Genomic DNA, 21,938 nt, shown 5'->3' with positions numbered 1-21,938 from the left:
TGTGGTGGTTGTTATATGAATCTATACATATGTTTAAATCATAGAGCTGTATGCCAAGAGTAAATCAACTTTATTGCATGACAATTAAAAAAGAAAACCAAAACCAAAAAGACTGTGTTGAATAAAAAAAGGGTTTGCTCAGCACTCTTCCCCCAAAGTAGATGCTCAACTAACATTTGCTGAACAAAAACACTGAAAACTGGCTGTAGTTTCTGCTTTAACAATAATCTCATTTACATCCCTAAGCTTCAAAAATTTAAGTAACTTTTTGTAGCATCATTAACATTTTCTACCATGGTATCTGCCACAGAAAGATGTCTAGTTTACACACAAAAAAATTTTAAATGTCAAATGAAAGTCAGAAATCTAGATATCCCAACCAATTATTTTAAACTTTAAAAAATTACCATTAATAATAGGTAACTTTTTATTTATATCTTGTATACATATCTTTCTCATTAAAAAAGGGGCAGGATCTGTTTTGAAGTTATTACCCAAAGGCATGATATACAAAACAGATATCTGATATCTGTTTTAGAATCAACTAATCTTTATTAAACATTAAACGAGCTGAATAGCTAAGCCATTAATTTTTCTCAAATATCAACTCTTCCTAGGATTTATCCTTTTCCTTGAATTAGTAAAACTATTAAAAATTCTTCTTCCTTCTGACTCAAACCACAGTGTGTACTCACACTGCGAATCCATGTCATTTCTATGCTGCTACCTGTTTTTAGATTTTCTTTGCTAAGGACACATTGGGCATTTGTTTGCCTGTAGCTCCTGTGCAAGCAACCAAACCTATTAGGATCCCACCATATCATTCCTGTACTGACCTGTCACAGGTCTGACTAAGACTCATTCACTTCGATCAATTAGCTAAGCAGATTGGTTAAATCACATGTGTGTGAATGAATAAAAGCAACCTTATCAAAAAAAAAAAAAAAAAGACCATTAATTTTGGTCTTACTTTGCTTTAAACTGTGTGAAAAAGAGTGTTCCTATGCTAGAAAATGATTAAAAATATAACTGAGGTTTTCAGAAGTACCTAGCCTAAGAATTATACATATTTTGAAAATTGTAAAAATGTTATTTGCATATTTACAGCACAGAACAAGTATAATTTTCATACTTCTTTGAAATCTCTGTTTGTTAAGAGAATTATTTTAGAACCCTCCACATGTTTTTAAGGTATTTGTTCTGTTCACTTAACATATGATCATCTCCAATTTATCTAGGTTTAAGTCAAATTTTCAATAAAATTTTTGAATTTTACAGCTTTGATAAGTTAAACTATAAAGTATATTATAATGGTGCTAAAACATATTCTTTTTTACATCCTACAGTATATGCTTTGATGTCACATTACACCATCACTTGCAAAGAAACCAAATTGAAATGCTTTTGTCAGAAACCAATCAAAAATATAAAAACAATTACTTATACTATCTAACCAAAAGATGAAAAATACCTCACATGATTGAGGCATTTAATGCAGTAATTTTATTTTATTCAGTCCATGGCTAGAATCATAAACAATAATGAGTTTGCTTAACTAAGAGTGAACTATTATGTAAAGTTGTTGCTTTCTGTATTTTAGCTCTGAGGACACTGTTAATATTCAATATACTAATTAATAAGGACTGCTATCTATTATGACCAAATAATGAAAGCAATTTGCAAAACTAGTTTATACAGAAATAAGCTGGTCCTCAAACTTCTAAATTTTCATAAGCACCTCATCCACTGGCTTTAATTGGTCTCCTCAGTGCCTAATATTGGTTTCCTTCACACACCCCACCCCTGAACGTATCATTACAGGTACAGGAGTCCAAACCACAGAGAAAAACCCTCTCCTATAAAATTACAGTAAGGGTCAATTATCCTTTAGATAATTTTCACAATTTAGCACAGTTAACCATATCTGGCTCATGTGGGCACATAATTAAACAGGGCTCCTTGAAAATATCCATTTAAACTAAATATAATGAAAGTGAATGAATTTGTCACTATATTGGATTTACTTAGGGAAACATTTCTGTTTCAATTTAACCTGAAAAAGCAGCACTGCAAAACAATCCTAACATGAATATATTTAAAATGTGTATGACAACCTAGTCTCAATATCATGAGATGAATGTTCCTATAAAATATTAGCAAAATTGGGAAAAACTTCACAAAAGGGCATTTTCTGAACATGTGTAAGCACAGACATGGTTATACATGTCAGTTATAATACAGCTACATGATCATTAACTTCACTTGGGAGAAATGTCATTTCAAAAATCACTCAAATCAAGTTTTTATAATACAGGTTATTCAAAGTTAGCTCCTCTCCCCAAAGTCTGACATTTGTAATACAGAATTTTTAGTAAACTCTTTCAAAAATTACCTGCTTCTGCAGCCATCTTTCATGCCTTCGTTGTTTCCGTCTCAGATTCTTCAGCTTGCTCTTTTCTCTCTTGCTGAGCCTCTGATTAATGGCACCCAATGAAAAACTGCCTGAGTGCAGGAAGTCCAGAGGAGAGAGGTGCTCTTCCTGGTCTGGGGCCTCCAGTGTGCTCCTCCCAGCTGAGGGCATGTCCATCAGGAAAGTCAGGTTGTTAGAACTAGCATGGCCAGAGTACACTGCAGAAGCTTCTAGACCACACTGAAATTCTCCTCCTCTTTGTGTCTGGGTCTCACAGGGAGCCACTGAAAATCTTTGCAGCAGCATATTAGGATCAAAACTGGATGAAATCTGAAAGGAACGGTTATTTTTACTTGATTCTAAAGGCAAGTCCGAAAGGTCAACAGGCTGCGTTTCATTTAGCCTGGGATACACAGTAGTCTTACTATGGATTTCATATAAAGTGGGTAATAAAGTCAGTTTCTCACTGATGTTCAGATCCAAGCTATGTGATTTTCTATGAAAAGCTCTCGTAGTGCATCTGCCGGTCACAAGCTGCGGAACAAAAAGCTGATATTTTGGATCTGATGCTTTGAAGAGCAATTTTTCGTTCTTCATCTTGAAATATGTTGACCGTACCTCCAGGCAGAGTGCTTCCGTTAATCTTCCAGGACCATTATTATTTTGGGCCATGTTTAAAAGCCCGTGATTTCTGTTTTTGGAGGCGCCACCTGTCAGCAGAGTTTCCTTGTCACAACCTGACTGAACTCTAGGATGTGACAAGTATTTCAGCGAGGGTCTCATTAGTCGGCCTGACCGTGTTGGCTGATAATCGGTCCGGCTTTTGGAGAGATGTACAGCTGCAAGCTGGCCACAGGAACATTTTGGAGTGCTGACAAAATTAAAGCCCCCTAAACGGGCCCCACAGAAAGGACAATTCAGTTTTCCAACTGTCCACTGGGCCTACAGGTAATAAAGGAAAATAAAAACAATTCTTTCTTTGTAAAGTAACCAAAGAGAATGTCAGCTGTTTTTTTGTTTGTGGTTTTACTGTTTGTTTGTTTGTTTTTTAAAGCCGACCACATGAAAGTTTTCTACGCCACAGAAAAGGCCAGCATTGTTTTCTGATTAGTAGACAGAACAGTCTACTAGATGGAAACAAGCCTTCCAATAAATAGAGATAAGAAGCTCCAAAGGTCTAGAATGATAATATATTGCACATCACACCCATCTGAACGATACTCCTAAGAATTCTAAGAGTCTCTTAAACAATAGTCTGAATATGGATACAGTGTGAACTAATGAAAAGAAAAATACACTATGGAACCAGGAAGCAAATCAGTCTACAGAGCTTAATTTGCAAGTAAAATCTCACAGAAAAGTGTCTGTTTTGATACACTTCTTGCATACCAAGCACTGTGGGAGGGAACTTTACCCAATCAACAGAATAAAGCTCTTCCTGCCTTTTTACATACAACCAAAAGATATTGGTTGCATACATCAGTTACTTCATTTTCTATACTCAGATTACAAATTAATAATGAACTAACTTAAAGTTATCTTTTCAACAGAGATAGTAGGACATCTACAGTGTCCTAATACATTTTCTAAAGTTCAGGACACTAATAAGCAGTACACTGGCATTTTCCCAGGAAATCATTACAATGTGAGAATGGATGCAAGGGATATCTAGCTAATGTTATTCTTTAACAAAAAAAGTAAGCTAGTCAGTGGAGAAAGGCAACTATATTGTTCCAAAAATCATATTTCTTATACTTTTCTAATACTTAGCTTTTTTGAATTATGAGAAATAATGATGCCACACTGACAAGATGAATTCCTACTCATAATATTTCATTAAGGATCCTTAAAAGTGTGTTTTTTTGATACTGACTGTGCCAATACGAGTCATTAATTTTCCAGTTTATTTTACATTTGTGTAATGAGACACATAGGATATTTCATTCACTCAATAGGTACTGTTCTAGGTGCTGGGGATATAGTACATAATGAACAAAATATAAAAACTTCTGACTTTATGGAGTTTATATTCTAGTAGAGGAGCTAGGTAACTAACAAGATCAGTAAGCCCTTTGTGTGTGTGTATATATATGCATATGTGGATATGTGTATGAATGTGTATAATAATTTATATATGTCATATATACTTAAGCATATTTAAAGTTCTATATATCACTTATAATGTGTGTGTAAAACATAGATAGGTATATAAAGTAAAGAAGGGAGAAAGAAAGTGTTGAGAGTGGTAATAGTGGGGAGAGGCAGCTGATAGACTGGCCAGGCAATGCCTCACTGAGAATAAAGACCTAAGGAAATGAAGGAACAGGTGAGTAGTTGTTGGAAGAGAATTTCAAGGAAGGGGAAATACCAAGTGCAAAGTCTGAGGTATAAAAGTCCTCAGAGCACTCCAGTAATAATGAAGAAACCAGTAAGCGTAATCAAGTTACACACCCTTTCATGTCTCTTGAAACAATGCATCCAAGAAAAATAGCTCTAAAATTAGGACGAAAACTTTCTGAAGGTAGTATATTCCTAATTTTACTCAGAAACTATGGAACTTACTTTCTGTATTAGGCAGTGTATCCATTCTGGAAGGGCTTCTATATCCATATGCCACACATGACAAATATTTTGATCATCAGCTGAATCATGTCTATCCTGTTGTAGCAAAATGCATGATATTAGTCATGACTAGTTCAGAATTTATTACACAAAATTCATATTTGAGTAAAACCCAAAAAAATACTTTCAATTTTAGATAGGAAGGAAATACATACTGCCCTCCTCTCCTTACTCCCATTGCCAAAGACAAACCCAGAAAGAAAAGGTTTTTTTTCAGGGAATAGCCACATTTAAATTGACCAAAAAAAAAAAAAAAGATTCCTCCATTTCATTGAGTTCATCAAATTAAATTTAAAATTAAGCAGAAAGTTACTGAATGGACAAATCTGGTGTCCTATTTTTTCTGTGTGTGAGTAAAAATACTACCATTCATGACAACTTTCCCCAGCCTTCAATCTCTGATTTTGTCTGGATTCTAATGACAGAATAAAGGAGTTGCTGTATTCTCTATCAAGATGCTCAAGAAAAGTTTAAGAGAATGGGAGAAGAGGAATAATTGTACAGGGAGCTAGAAAGGCTCTGACTAAATTTCAGCTGTGTAAGTACAACAAAAATTTCAAAAAGAGACAATTTTAGCCTTTTGAAGTAGGTCTGTAGAAATAAATGTGATATATAGTTGAGACACGATGACTTCTCAACATGTCAAAAAAATTCAGGGCAGGCCAGGGTGAAGATATGTGGTTCTTTACTACCTCTGTGACTGTAGGACAGCTGCTTTATCTCTCTGGCTCTCAGTTTCTTTTCCCGTAAACCACTGCTACATAACTGCTCAGGTCCCTTCTGGGTCTACAGAATTTCATTCTGTGAAATGACAGAAAGGGTTGATTGACAAGAACAGCACAAGGGTAGTCTCCTGTCCATATATCCTTTCCCAGGATCAGATTTTAAACAGAAGTAGCTCTGCAAGTTGCCAAAGAATAGTTCTCTTTTATATTTCCAAAGTGGTTGCACTACTAGTTACTATAATCAGGTTATAACAAAGTAACAAACAACAAGGAAATTATTGAGCATGACTTAGAAGTTTGTATTCACAGTGCTATGAATGAAAAAGGACTGAATCTCTTTAAGAAATTTTCACTGAATAATCTATATTAGATTGTGACTTAGAGCCAGGATCACCCAGAATTTTTGTTTAATATCCCAAGACGGTTCCTCTGGACCTTACATCATTTTTCTCCTCCATCAGTAGATCTTAAGGTACTAAATTGTTGCCCAGTGTAGACAAAAAGTTTCAGTGTAATTTATTTACATATTGGAAAGATCTATAAGGAAGCCATGTTAATCTAACTTTGGTTAGGAGCCCAAAAAATCAAAACATAAATTAAAAGTGGAAGGGACTTGAGCTATTGTTATAGGTTAGATCACATTTCATTATTTTGTATATTGTATACAGCAGTATTTTATATGCCAAAATAATAATTAGTGCTAAACCAAATTCAAGATTATAATGGTGAAAGAAAACTTTGTTAAAAGGTTTAAAAATTTCCAATTCTAATGTTTTAAAAATCTGCAACATGGGTTGAAAATATTTCAATGGCAAATAGAAAATCTGTTGGGAAGGGTTTATAGTTGCCCAAAGAGAAACTTTACAGTTTTATTCATGATGCCTAAACTCAAATTCTGGTTAACAAATGGAACTTCCCATGTCAACACAAGAATAATGAGAGCCAGGAAAGTGCATGGCAATATGAAGAGGATATTACTGAACAGAAGTAAAGTTAGGAACAGAAGAGGAGATGCTAGGAATACTCTCTAGCTCAAACATCTTACTGCTCCCTAACACATGTCTATTCACAGGAGTGTTAGGCAAACATACAAAGGTTTAATCTTATTCTAGATTATGATAAAATGATACAGCGAAAATTCAGGCAGAGAGAAATGTAATTCTTGGTTTCAAGATAGCAAAGTGAGTACATATTCCAGCCTATACTCCCTATCAAACCACAGAAACTACAAAAGACTTTTCAAAAAAAGGAATCAATAGATGAATGAGAAAATATGGATGGGGAGATTTCAATGGGCCAAAAATTGTAAGGAACCTCTGAGAGATTAATGAGGGAAACAACAGCATACTGTATTCAAGTACATAACAGATGAGAACAACACAAAGAATGGCCCATGCCAAAATTGTGGAAATTAGAAGCAAAAAAGGGCCCTGGGCAACTATTAGGGGTGGATGTGAAGTCTGTCTGTCTCCAGGCAAGAGGAGTACTTGGGGCAGAGAGAAATAGGGCAACATTTCTGAAAATGTGGCTGGAAAGGCCTGGAAAAAAATGGAAAGCATTTGCAATATGTCCAGAAGATGAGCTACTGAGGACCAATCTCTATTCTTGCTGAAAATATTACCATATAAAAATATTGCATCATTTAATATATTAACTATATCAACATATAAAGAATATGAAATAGATTTGTTTTAATAATAAGGTACACCTCTAACACACACTGTTTTTTTTAAATCAAGTGAAAGAGAACTAAATATACTCTGAATTACGATACTAAAAGCATATACAACCTAAATAAAACCAATATTACAACTTTTCTATGGAAACATATGTATATAAATGGATAGAAAAGGTACCTTACAGGCTGTGTACCAAGTTGATATCACTGGCTAGATTTGAAGAACGAAAGAAGCCTAAGATTAGGAAAGTTACTAAAAGGAAACTAACTTTTCCATAATTGTTTTAATGGGAGAATATATTAAATTACACTTATATAATAAAATATTTATTTAAAATTTGATGTAAATAAAAATAAAATACATTGATTACTTCTGGTTCTGGCAATACTGGAGTAAGTGGTATTAGACATGCTCTCACTATTAAAACTGATAAAACTAGGCAAAATATATTAAAGTATTATTTTAAGACATTAGACAAAAGAAAGCACAGGACTGTGATCCCTCAGAGAAGGAAAATAAATGAGGTAAGCCTAAAAATAACCCTGGATTTCTGCCTGGGGGAACTTTCAGAACCTTGGTGTGGGGAGGAGGAACCCAATTAGTGTACAGCAGCCTTGATGATTTAAGATGGAGCTCAGAGTCTGTAAAGGCTAAACAGCTAGAATTTGCACGACACTGTACTGGCAAGGAGAGGCCTATAAATAGAAAAAAAGTTCCAGAAACCTGTATAGTGATTCCTCTAAATTTTTGATTGAATACCAATATGGACATATGTAGGGTGAGATATCAGAGAACCAGATAAAGAAAATTTACCAAGGAAAAGACATCTTCTAGTGAGCTGTAAACATAACTATTCACACAGGGCTCACAGCAAGGCTGGGAAGATGTTCAAGTTCCAAGCAGCCAGAGTAGAAAGATCTCAATGAACTTATGGGGTCTTTAGGAGAGATTCCAGAAGAGTTCTGCCTTAAAAGTAGGGCTAAATTAGCTCAAGAGTAAAGAGTACTAAAAAGCAACCCTAACAAAGCTTAAAAATAAGCCTCCAAAGAATGAAGTTCAATCACAAATAACTTATATGCCTGCTAAAACACCCTTTAAAGGAAGACAATAATATCCAGACACTCAATAATGTTAAATCTAAATGTCCAACCTACAAGAAAAATTACTAGATATGTACAAAAAAAAAAAAAAAACAAACAAACATGTGACCCACAACAAGGAGAAAAATTGATCAATATAAATATACCCCCAAAAAAGTGGATATTATTGCATAAACAGACATTAAACCAGCTATGACAAATATTTTCAAGTATTAAAAGAAAAACATGAGTATAATGAAAAGATAAATTGTCTTAATACCAAATGAATGATATATATAGAGAAAAAACTTTTCTGAAATTAAAAATTTCTCTTGGGGGCTTCTCTGGCGGCGCAGTGGTTAGGAATCCGCCTGCCAATGCAGGGGACACGGGTTCGTGCCCTGTCCGGGAAGAAACCACATGCCGCGCAGTGGCTAGGCCCATGAGCCACAACTACTGAGCCTGCGCGTCTGGAGCCTGTGCTCCGCAACAAGAGAGGCCGCGACAGTGAGAGGCCTGCGCACTGCGATGAAGAGTGGCCCCCGCTCGCCGCAACTGGAGAAAGCCCTCACACAGAAACGAAGACCCAACACAGCCAAAATTAAATAAATAAATAAATAAATCTATTAAAAAAAAAAAATTCTCTTAACAGCAAATTAGATACTGCAGAAGAAAACCTGAACATATAAAATAAAAAATAATGATAAAACCAAGCATAGAAAGAAAAAAAATGTGGAAAATAATGAGCAAAATCTCAGTGACTTTTGGGAAACATCAAATAGTCTAACATACATGTAAATGGAGAAAAGACGGGACAATAGAATAAATCATGGCCAAATTCTCCAAAGGCCTATAGATTCAAGAAGCTCAGGGATCCTCAAACAGTGTAAACACAAAGGAAACCATGGCTCTTAATAAAATGGCTGAAATTCAGTGACAAAAGAATGCATCAAGAAAAACTAGGCATCTTACAAACAGGAGAAAAAAGATAACAATGACTTTTGGAATTCCACTTAGGGCCATGAAGGAATAGGAGTTCATAACTAACTTCCTACCACAAACAACTAGGAAACTGGACAAAATGTAACAAACAACTATTTTCAAACAGTGGGACAACAGGCAGTAAAATACTGACTTCTGAGAGAAATAAATTAATTGAGCCTACAGTCATCCAGACTTTCTTCCTGGAGGCAATTAACAGAGTACAGTACACATGAAGAAGGAACCTCAACAGAGTCTGGTCAACTTTCTGACTTGAGGAAACAAGAATCAGATTTTTTGGAGCTTAAGACAAACTAAAATCTGCAGGACACAGTACCCAAGAGAAAGATTTTTTTTAAAGTTCCAGAAGTTCATATATGGTTTCCCCTTGAGTCTTTGATCAAAGTCCAATATGGTCATGCTTAGAGCAAAACTCCAGGAGACTGTGCTAAGAACACCTGTACAGGGGAAAGAACAACTAGAGAGGCTATAAGCCAAATAATTCCAAGAGCTCACACAGGGCCAGGAAACATTATGTTCCAACCAGCCTGATGGAAAAGGACTCATTAAATAATGAAGCATTCAGTAGTGACCCAAAGGGTCATTCCATAAAAGTGGGACTAAATTAGCCTTAGAATTAGGACTACTCTAAACCTGCCCTAAAGAACCTAAAAATAAGCTTCTAAATTATCAAAATTATCTAAAAACAAGTATTAGGCAGAACAAAATACAAAAGCCTTTAAAGGAATAAAACAAAGTATAACACTCCACAACATGAAATTTATAGTGTTTGGTATCCAAACAAAAATCCAACATGGTACAGGCCTGGGGGAGAGGAAGAGCAGCCACTGAGGGAAATAGATAAAACTCTATCCAGATCCTTTCTCCTTGTCTCTCCAACAAAACAAAAGCCTTAAACTACTAGCGGAAGGACAATACACATTGTGACCCTTAGAGCACTGATGAACAGCAACAACAAAACCCTCAAATTCCTGAGAGAGTGGCAGGAATATAATGCTGGACGCAAAACTATAACTGAAAGGGACAGGAGCACTGAGATGGCCAAACCCCTAAGATCCAAAAATGCAGTGCCTGAGGCAGTCAGGAAAGGAAGATGGATGTAAAGTAGGGGACAGCAAGGAAAAGATGGTACTGATGAGGATGAACTGAAACTCATGCCAGTTTCACTGTCTCTGATCTTGATAATGTGGGTATATATCAGAGAAACTAGAACCCTTCATCACAGAGCTAAATATACATCTATCTGACCCAGCAGGTAGAGTCTGTACTAGGATCCAGGGGAAGGCAGAGAAGTTACAGGCTTGTTGAAGTTGCTGTCCCTCTTCAACAAGGCGAGCAAGCATAATAAAACTATGGGGATAGAGAAGAGATCAGTAATTGTCAGGGTTGGGTGAGGGAGGAAAGGGTTGAATATGAAGGGTGAGCATGAGAGAATTTAGGGAATAATGTAACTGTTCTGTATCTTGATTGTAGTTATGTATAATCAACCCTATTCATCTGTCAAAACCCAGGGAACTGTAAACCAAAGAGTAATTTTACTGTATATAAAATGTTTTAAATGAAGGTGAAATAAAGACTTTTTCATAGGAACAAATCCTAAAAGAATTTATCATCAGTAAACTTGAACTATAAGACATGGCAAAGGAAGTTCTTCAGGTACAAGAAAAATTTCATCAAATGAAACTTGGATCAACACAACTGAGTAAAGTGATCCTCAAATGGTAAATATGTTGGTAAATGTAAAATTTATTTTTTTCTTTTTAATTTTCTTTAAAGGACAACTTACTTGTTAAAGCAGTTTGTTAAAAATAAACTGTGGAGTTTTAAATGCAAAAATAAAATGTCTGAAGACAACAATATGAAGAATAGGAAATGAGAAATGAAAGCATACTGAGTAAGATTCTCACTCTATATGTGGTATGGCATAATATAATTTAAAGGAAGACTGTGAATTACGGATGCATATTGTAAACCAAAGATCAACCACTAAGGGAAAAACAGTACCCTAAAAAGTCAACAGAAGACATAAAAGGAATCCTGAAAATAACTTAATCCAAAAATGCAGTAAAAGAAAAACAGAAGACAGAACATGAGACAAATAGGGAATAAATAAGATGTTACATTTAAGCTCAAACATATTTATACTCACATTAAATGTAATAGTCTAAATACTCCAATTACAAATCAGAGGATATTAGACTGGATGACAAAGACCAAACTATACATCATATACAAGAAATTCATTTTTAATATAAAGGCGCACACAGGTTTGGAATTTAAAGGATAAAAATTTTTATCATGCAAACATAAATCAAAGGAAAGCTAGAGTTGCTATATTAATATCAAAGCAGATTTCAGGACAAGGAATATTGTCAGGGATATAAAAGAAACTTTTCATAATTATAAAGGAGTCAATTCATCAGGAAGACATAACAATTGTAAATATGTATTCACCGAATAGCAAATGTCAAAATACTTGAAGTAAAAGCTGACAGAACTTAAAAAGAAAATGGACAAATGCATAATTATAGTTGGAAATTTCAGCATTTGTCTTATAAAGTTGTATTACAAGTAGACAGAAACTCAGTAAGAATACAGAACATTTAGACAACACCATCAATCAACTGACATTTGTGCAACACTATACCCAACAACACAGAATAGATATTTGTTTAAAGTGCACATGGAATATGTTCCAAGAAAGACCATTTGTTGGACCATTATTTAGATTTGAAAGGAATGAAGTAATGCCAAATGTGTTCTCTACTATAATGGAATTAAATTAGAAAACAACAGCAGAAAGATATCTGAAAAATCCCCAAGTACTTGGAAATTAAAAAACATACTTCTAAAGAACCTATGGGTCAAAGAAGAAATCACAAGAGAAATGAGAAAATACCTCAAATTGAATAAAAAGGAAAACACAGATATTAAAATTTGTAGGATGCAGATAAAGCAGTGGTCATAGGATACTTTAGAGTATAAATATATTTGACAAAATTAAGGTCTAAATTCAATGATCTAAGCTTCTTCCAACTTAAAAAGCTACAAGAAGAGCAAATTAAGACTAAAGTAAACAGAAAGAAAATAATACATATCAGAAATAAATAAAATAAAAAATAGACAAACAATGAAACTGAAAGATATTAAAGAAAGATAAAACATGACCAATATTTGGGAAAAGGAGAGACATCATTATAGAATCAATGGCATTTAAACAATAATAATGTAATGGAGTGGAAATTTTTATGAAAAAAGTTGGCAAACTAGATGAAATAAAATTCTGAAAAGATACAATTTACTTAAATGAATCAAGAAGAAATGGGCTATATGAACAGCTCTAAATCAATTAAGCTAAATTTGAAATTAAATCTTGTCTGCCACCAAAAACAAACAAACCGCTCCAGGCCCAGATGGCTTTTCTGGTGAACTGTATCAAACAGTTAAGGAAGAAATGTACAAATCCTATACAAATTCTTTCAGAAAACTGAGTAAGATGGACTGCTTCCCAACTCATTTTATGAGGCCAGCATTATCACAAAAATTTTTAAAGATAAAGACGTTACAATAAAGGACATCCATGAAGGAGAGGATCAAGATGATGGAGTAGGAAGACCCTGAGCTCACTTCCCCCAACAAAAACATCAAAACTACAACTACATATAGGGCAACTCTTGTTGAGAATGGCCTGAACACTAGCAGGACAGATGGCTCTTTTACAACCAAGGTTATGAAAAAGAGAACCACACAGAGTCTGGTAGGAGAGGAAGAGAAGCATTTCTAGTTGCAACCCAGCCCCTTAGTTGGTGACCAAGAGGAGGAAGGGGATATCACAGTCTTGGCATCCTCCCTAAGAAGTCAGGGATTCAAGTCCCATATTAAGCACCCAAGCCCTGGGGTCTGGCACCAGGAAGATAAGTCCCCTTGGATACTTAGAAAATCACTGGGGTTTTCCAGAGGGCTGTAAGAAACCGGGACTCTGCTCTTGAAGGGCATGCACACAGACTTGCTTGCTCCCAGTCCAAGGATAGAGGCAGCAGAATGAAAACTGCTTGGTGCTCTGGCCAGCCTGCCAGGACCATCCCAGCATGCCCGCCCAACCTACACTGAGCACCTGCTCTAGCCCCTCCAGCTCAGGCACTGCTTCCCACCAACGTGGAGACTGCCATCACACACAGTAGGGAGAAGCACAGCCAGCTCAGAATGGCTGCCCCAGCCCCTTGGGCCCTGACACCCACCCCCAACCAAGGCAGAGACCACCATCACCATTGTAAGCCTGCTGAGAAGAGGAGAAGCAAAACTGGATCAGAACTGCTGCTCCAGCCTCTTGGGCCCTGACCTCATCCCTAACCAAGACAATCCAAGTCCAAAACCACCAATGCTCTGAGACAAAAGCCCAATTCCCTCAGGGTTCCTACTCTAGCCCCTCAGGCCACAGTTCCACCACCAGACAGGGGTGCAATTACCATCAAGTATGGGAAAAACCCTGACTCACACTGGGCTCTGGCTCTAGCTCATCCAACTTTGGCCCTACCTCCCACCAAGGCAGTGGTCAGCAGCACATCCCAGGAGAAGACATGGCCCATGATTGCTTTAGATTCAACTCTCCCACCAATGCCACGGGGCACAAGCAGCCTGTATAGGGATGTTCCCACACACGGACACACCTTCAAGACCAGGATATGTAACTCTTTCCCCTAATTCCATTAAAACAGAGAAAATCAAACAAAATAATAAAATAATAAAGGTTAGAATGAAAATAGAGACAAAAAAATAGAAAAGATCAATGAAACTAAGAGCTGGTTTTTAAAAGATAAACAAAATTGACAAACCTTTAGCCAGACTCATCAAGGAAAAAAAAATGAGGTCTAAGTAAACAAAATTAGAAATGAAAAAGAAGAAATTACAACCAATATCACAAAAATGTAATCATAAGATAATACTATGAACAGGTACATGCTAACAAACTGGACAATCTAGAATAATTGGATAAATTTCTAGAAACAATCATCCAAGACTGAATAAAAAAGAAACAGAAAATATAAATAGACCAATTATTAATATTAAAATTGAATCAGTAATCAAAAAACTCCCAAAAAACCAAAGTCCACGACACAACAGCTTCACAGGGCAATTCTATCAAAAATTTAAAGAAGAGTTAATACCTATCCTTCTCAAACTATTCCAAAATATTGAACAGGAGGAAACACTTCCAAATTCATTCTATGAGGCCAGCATTACTCTGATACCAAAACCAGACAAAGACACTACTACTACAGAAAATAAGAGGCCAACATCCCTGATGAACACAGATGCAAAAATCTTCAATGAAATATTAGCAAACCAAATTCAACGATACATAAAAAGGATCATACATCATGATCAAGTGGGATTTATTCCATGGATACAAAGATGGTTCAAAAACCACAAGTCAATCACTGTGATACATCACATTAACAAAACAAAGAATAAAAATTACACAATCATCTCAACAGATGCAGAAAAACTACTTGACAAAATCCAACATCGATTCATAATAAAAAAAATCTTGACCAAGTTGGTATAGAGGGAACATACTTCAACATAGTAAACACCATTTATGACAAACTCACAGCTAGCATTCTACTCAACAGTGGAAAGCTCAAAGCTTTTCCTCTGAGATTAGAAATAAGACAAGCACAACACTGTAAATCAACTATACTTCAATAAAATAAAAATAAAATTAAAAAAAAGACAAGGATGCCCACTCTCAACACTTTTGCTCAACATAGTACTGGAAGTTCTAGCAACAGCAATCAGACTAGAAAAAAAAAAAAAAGGCATCCAAATTGGAAGGAAAGAAGTAAGACTGTCACTATTTGCAAATGACATGATACTGTACTATTCAGAAAACCCTAAACACTTCACCAAAAAACTATTAGCACTAATAAATGAATTCAATAAAGTTGCAGGATATAAGAAAAATATACAGAAATCTGTTGCACTTCTATAGACTAATAATAAACTATCAGAAGGAGAAATCAAGGAAACAATCCCATTTACAATCGTATCAAAAAGAATAAAATACCTAGGAATAAATTTAACCAAGGAGGTGAATGACTTGTACTTTGAAAACTATATGACACTGAAGAAAGAAATTAAAAATAATATAAATAAATGGAATGATATCCCATGTTCATGGATTGGAAAAATTATTGTTGAAATGTCCATACTGCCCAAAGCATTCTACAGATTTAATATAATCCCTACCAAAATACCCATTACATTTTTCACAGAACTAGAACAAATGATCCTAAAATTTGTATGGAACCACAAAAGACCCCAAGAAGCCAAAGCAATCTTGAGAAAAAAAGAACAAAGGTAAAAGTATCATACTTCCTGACTTCAGATTTTGCTACAGAAAAGCTACAGTTACCAAAACAGTATTGTACTGGCACAAAAACAGACACAAAGATCAATGGAACAGAAATAAACTGACACACATATGGTCAATTAATCTACAACAAAGGAGGTGAGAATATACAATAGGGAAAAGAGAGTTTCTTCAATAAGTGGTGTTGGGAAAATTGGAGAGCTACATGTAAAAGAATGAAATTAGAACATTTTTTCACGCCATATACAAAGATAAATTCAAAATGTATTAAAAACCAAAATGTAAGACCTGAAACCACAAAACTTCTAGAAGAAAACATAGGCAGTATGGTCTTTGACACTGGTCTTAGCAATATTTTCTTTGAATTTGTCTCCTCAAGCATGGAATACAAAAGTGAAAACAAACAAATTGGACCTAATCAAACTTAAAAGCTTTTACACAGTGAAGGAAACCATCAACAAAATGGAAAGGCAACTTAATGAATGGGAAAAGATATTTGCAAATGATGTAACTGATAAAGGGTTAATATCTAAAATAGGTAAAGAACTCACACAACTAAATATCAAATAGAACAAACAATACAGTTAAAAAGTGGTCAGAGGATCTAAACAGTCATTTTTCCAAAGAAGACATACAGATGGACAATAGGCACATGAAAAAAACTCAACATCCCTAGTCATCAGGGAAATGCAAATCAAAACCAGAATGAGATATCACCTCACACCTGTCAGAATGACTACCATCACAAAGATGAGAAATAACACATGTTGACAAGGATGAGGAGAAAAGGAAACCCTCATGTACTGCTGGTGGGAATATAAATTGGTACAGCCACTATTGAAAATAGTATGCAGGTTCCTCAAAAAAAAAAAATAGTGCTACCATACGATCCAGTAATTCCACTTCTGGGCATTTATCTGAAGAAAACAAAAACAATACTTCAAAAAGATATATGCATCCCAATGTTTACGGCAGCATTACTTACAACAGTCAAATATGGAAACAACAAAAATGTCCATCAATGGATAAAGAAAATGTGGTATATGTGTTTGTGTATGTGTATATACACACACACACACACACACACACACATGCACACACAATTGAGTGTCACTCAGCCATAAATAAGAATGAAATCCTGCCATCTGTGACAACATAGATGGACCTGATGACATTATGCTAGTAAAATAAGTCAGAGAGAGAAAGATAAATACTGTACGTTTTCACTTACATGTGGAATCTAAAAAACAAAACAAACAAACAAATATAACAAAACAGTAACAGACTCACAGATACAGAGAACAGACTGGTGGTTGCCAAAAAGGAGAGGGATAAGAGGAGGGCTAAAATGGGTGAAAAGGATTAAGAAGTACAAACAACTAGGTATAAAATACATAAGTTACAAGGGCATAATGTACAGCATATGGAGTATAGTAAATATTTTATAATAACTATGTGAAGTATAATACATAAAAATATCAAATTACTATGTTGTACATATGGAATTAATAAAATATTGTAAGTTAACTATACTTTGAATAAAAAAAAGAAAAAAAAAGACATCCACAGACGAACATCTCTCTTAAACAAAGCATCAAAATCCTTGATAAAATATTAATAAGTAAAATTTAGCAATAGATTATCATATATAGGTAGAAAATACTGAGGGATCCACAAAAAGCAACTAAAAAGTGAGTTTAGCATAATACGTTTGCAGGATATAAAGTCAATATACAAATTCAACTCTATTTCTTTAGCCACAAGAAATTGTAATGGGTAACTTATTAAATATCAATTATAACAGCAGCAAAAGACATGAACAACTTAGGAATAAATTTAATACACTATGTATAAGATCTCTCCATTATAAACTAGAAAACACTACTGAAAGAATTGAGGAATACATAGTGGTGTGTATCTCAGGAATGAAAGATTGATATAGCATTCAAAACTCATTCAGTATAACTCAATATAGTAATATAAAACAGAACAAAAATGTAAAAAATATTTTGATATATGTGGAAAAATCATTTGATAAAATTCAACATCCATTCATAATGAAAACTTAGAAACTAAAAATGGAAGAAAACTTTTTCAATCTGATAAAAGGTATCTATGAAAAACCTTTAGCTAAACTTATACTCAGTGGTGTAAGATAATTGTTTTACCCTAAGATGGGGAACAGAATGTCTTCATTCTCACCTTTCTAGTCCACATTGTATTGATGGTCCAAGTCAGTACAGTATGACAAGAAAAAGAAATAAAAAACATACAGATTAGAAATCAACAAAACGACGAGATACATCTTCACACCCACTTAGGATGGCTATAATAAAAAATAAAAATAATGAAATAAACAGAAAATAAAGGTTGGTAAGGGTGTGGAGAAATTGGACCCACTGTACATTTATGGTGGGAATGTAAATGGTGCAGCCACTGTGGAAAATAGTTTTGTGGTTCCTCAATGAGTTAAACATTGAATTACCAACAGGCTTAAGAATTCTACTCCTGGGTGTATATCCAAAATAATAAAAAAACAGGTGTTTGAACAAAAACTTGTATAAAAATGTTCATAGCAACACTACTGAAAATAGTCAAAAGGTGGAAACAACACAAATGTCCATCAACTTATAAATGTATAAACAATATGTGGTAGATCTCTATGATGAAATAATGTGCAGTCATAAAAAGGGGTAAAATACTGATACATGCTATAACATGGATAAACCTTGAAAACACTGTGCTGGGTGAAAGAAGCCAGACCAAAAGGCTGTATATTGTGTGATTTCATTTGTATTAAATATCCAGAATCAGTAAATCCATAGAGACAGGAAGCATATTAGTAATTGCCAGGGGTTCGGGGGAGGTGGAAATGGGCAGTGACTGCTTAATGAGCATGGGCTTTCCACATGGGGTGATGAGAATGTTCTGGAACTAGACAGTGATGATGGTTGCACAGCATTGTAAGTGTACTAGATAGCCGTAGTGGTAAATTTTATGTTATGTGTATTTTAGCATAATTTTAAAAAATAACAAAATAACTTTTTTATTCACAGACAACACAATATAAAGAAAATACTAAGAAATTCACCATAAAAACTGTTAAATTAATAAGCACAATTTCAGTATAGAATGTCAATATACAAATTTCTGTGTACCGCAATTCTGGAACAACAAATGATGGGAAAGTAAACATTTAAAAAATACCACTTAATATAGTACCAAAAAACCATGAACTACTTAGGTATAAACCTGACACAATATAAACAAGACTTGTCCACTGAAAACTACAAAACACTATACAGAAAAATTAAAGACCTAATAAAACCAAGAAATATATCATGTTCATAGAATGGAAAGTTTGATATTTTTAAGATGTCAATTGCTTCCATATTAACCTTTAGATTCAATACAACCCACTCAAAATCCCAGCAGGCTTATTTATAGAAATTGATAAATACATTGTAAAATTTATGTAAAAAATGCAAAATGACCTAAAACATCCTGAAAAGTTTTGCAACAGAATAAGAAATGTAGAAGACACACACTATCTGATTTTAACACTTATTAGATCAATGGAATAGAGTAAAAAAATAGATCTGTATATAAATTTAGTTAATTGTTTTTTGGTAAATATGCCAAGATAATGAGAAAAGATAGACTTTTCAATAATTGGTGCTGGAACAACTGAGTATCCATATTAAGTAAAAAAAATAATAATAACAAAAATAATAAAAATGCTTACCACACACATGAAAAACAAATCATAATGGATCAGGATCCTAAAAGTAAAAGCCATAACCACAAAATGTCTAGAAGAAAACAGGAAAAAAATCTTTGAAACCTGGGGATAGGCAAAGTAGTCTCAGGACACAAAAACATTACCCATAAAGGAAAAAAATGATAAACTGGATTTCATCAAAATTAAAACCATCTACTCTTTGAAAGTCATCACTAAGAAAATGAAAACACAAACCGCAGACTGGAAGAAAATTTTTGCAAAACCTGTATCTGACAAGAACTTTTTAGCCAGAATATATAAAGAACTCTTACAACTAAATAAGAAGAAAATACAATTTAAAAAATGATTATAAAATTTCAACAGACATTTCACAAAAGAAGATATACTAATGTCTGATAATCACATGAAAAGAGGCATAACAGTCACTGGAAAAATGCAAATTCAAACTATAATGAGACAACATTACATATTTATTACAAAAGCTAAAATGGAAAAAAGAAAAGAAAAAAAAGGGAAAGAAAAAAGCAAAAAGAACTGGAAATATCAGTACAGACAAAGACATAGAGCAACTGAAACTCATACATTTTCAGCGGGAATGCAAAATGATATAGTCATTTTAGAAAACAGTTTGTCAGTTTCTTAAAAAGCTATGCCCATACTTATCATAAAACCAAGCAATCCCTAGTAGTAACCAAGAAAAATAAAAATATAGGTCCACATAAAGATTTGTAGCTCAAAACTGCAAACATCTAAAATGTCCATCAACAACTACAGCATCCATACAGTAGATAAACAACTGTGAAATGTATACAATGAAGTAATACTCAGTAATAAAAAGGAATGGACTACTGATATATGCAACAATATGAATCAATTTCAAAAACACTATGCTGAGCATAAAAAGCCAGACATAAAAGAATATATGCTCTATGATTACATATATAAGAAACTCTAGAAAAGACCAAATGTTGTTACCTCTTGACAATGGTGGTGGGTACACGAGTACATATACATTTGTCAAAGCTCACTGAAATGTGTATTTCATTACATATAAATTATACCCTTGGGCTTCCCTGGTGGTGCAGTGGTTAAGAATCCGCCTGCCATGCAGGGTACACGGGTTCAAGCCCTGGTCTGGGAGGATCCCACATGTCGCGGAGCAACTAAGCCCATGCGCCACAACTACTGAGCCTGTGCTCTAGAGCTCGCGAGCCACAACTACTGAGCCCGCGTGCCACAACTACTGAAGCCCGCGCACCTAGAGCCCTGCCCCGCAACGAGAAGCCACCACAATGAGAAGCCCATGTGCCCCAACGAAGAGTAGCCCCCGCTCACTGCAACTAGGGAAAGCCCATGCGCAGCAACGAAGACCCAATGCAGCCAAAAAAAAAAAAAAAAAAAGTATACCCTAATAAAACTAACCCTAAAAGTTAGCAGTGTAACTTTACCTAAATTTACTTTTTGAAGAACAGAATTAATCTTGTAAACATCAATACCTGTACACATTAGCCCCTTCCATTAGGAGCTGAGAGTTATGCAGATTAGTATAACTAATGAATTCTTTAAAAGGCTTTCGTAGAGAATACAAAGTGGAATTGACAAATACAGCCTTCTTTACTTCACTATTAGATCCGAAATTTTTTCGGACTTTTCAAGGTTCTGTCTATCCATGAGCTAAATAAATAAATATTTCTACAATGGTACAAAGAATAGAATATTATGTCAAAATAAGTTAATGGTAATCAACCTATCAAGATTTATTGGGTCATTACTAGACACAGTGTTGACCATATAAAGGGAGTAAAGAAACTTATTTATATGCCAGGGACTGTGTTTTACCTTAACACGTATTATCTCATTTTACTATTTCATTGTGCATATTCCATTATTTCATTTAATCAGATAAAGTGACCATGATATTTAGTCACATAAGATTGATCACTATACTATGAAACCACTATCTGTTATAAATTCTAGAGATGTTTTATGAACATTCTTATGAGAAAAAACATTGGAGTCATATATCTAGGTAGGTAAAGGAAATTTTACAATGTACCTATTCTTGTTATTTTTACCAGGTAACAAGCATTTGTACTGTGCTACTACAGCCCAGGCACTCTTTGAAAGGTTTTATTATTTTACAAATAAGGAAACTGAAACAAGAGAAAGTAAGTAACTTTTATGTAACTTGTCCAAGGTCACACAGTAAGTAGCAAAGGAAGGATTTCCATCCAGGCAGTCTGGCTTCAGAACTCAAGTCACTAAGCTTCCACTGTTACTTCCTAGACCAAATCAATGCTATCTTT

General features: G+C 34.6%; 1 protein-coding gene across 8 annotated transcripts in view; it reads right to left on the bottom strand.

Moving 5' to 3' along the window:
- RNF180 (ring finger protein 180) overlaps positions 1-21,938 on the bottom strand; it is a 285,515-nt gene that overhangs the window by 226,750 nt on the left and 36,827 nt on the right. For 5 of the 8 annotated variants that reach the window (XR_005019474.1, XM_036849071.1, XM_036849070.1 and 2 more), the window contains 2 exons: positions 4,973-5,068; positions 2,393-3,352 (listed from right to left, as the gene is read on the bottom strand). Coding sequence is in view for 7 of the 8 variants with exons in the window: in XM_036849071.1 (XP_036704966.1) it covers positions 2,393-3,352; positions 4,973-5,068 (1,056 nt within the window). In the remaining variant the exon portion in view is untranslated. Of the gene's footprint in view, positions 1-2,392; positions 3,353-4,972; positions 5,069-5,724; positions 5,834-8,249; positions 8,333-18,092; positions 18,097-21,938 lie in introns of those variants that run through there. The other 3 variants (XM_036849074.1, XM_036849073.1, XM_036849076.1) reach the window with 3 other exon arrangements.

This window comes from Balaenoptera musculus, chromosome 3 (assembly GCF_009873245.2).
Source record: "Balaenoptera musculus isolate JJ_BM4_2016_0621 chromosome 3, mBalMus1.pri.v3, whole genome shotgun sequence".
NCBI lineage: Eukaryota > Metazoa > Chordata > Mammalia > Artiodactyla > Balaenopteridae > Balaenoptera > Balaenoptera musculus.
This window is presented reverse-complemented; position numbering and strand designations above follow the sequence as displayed.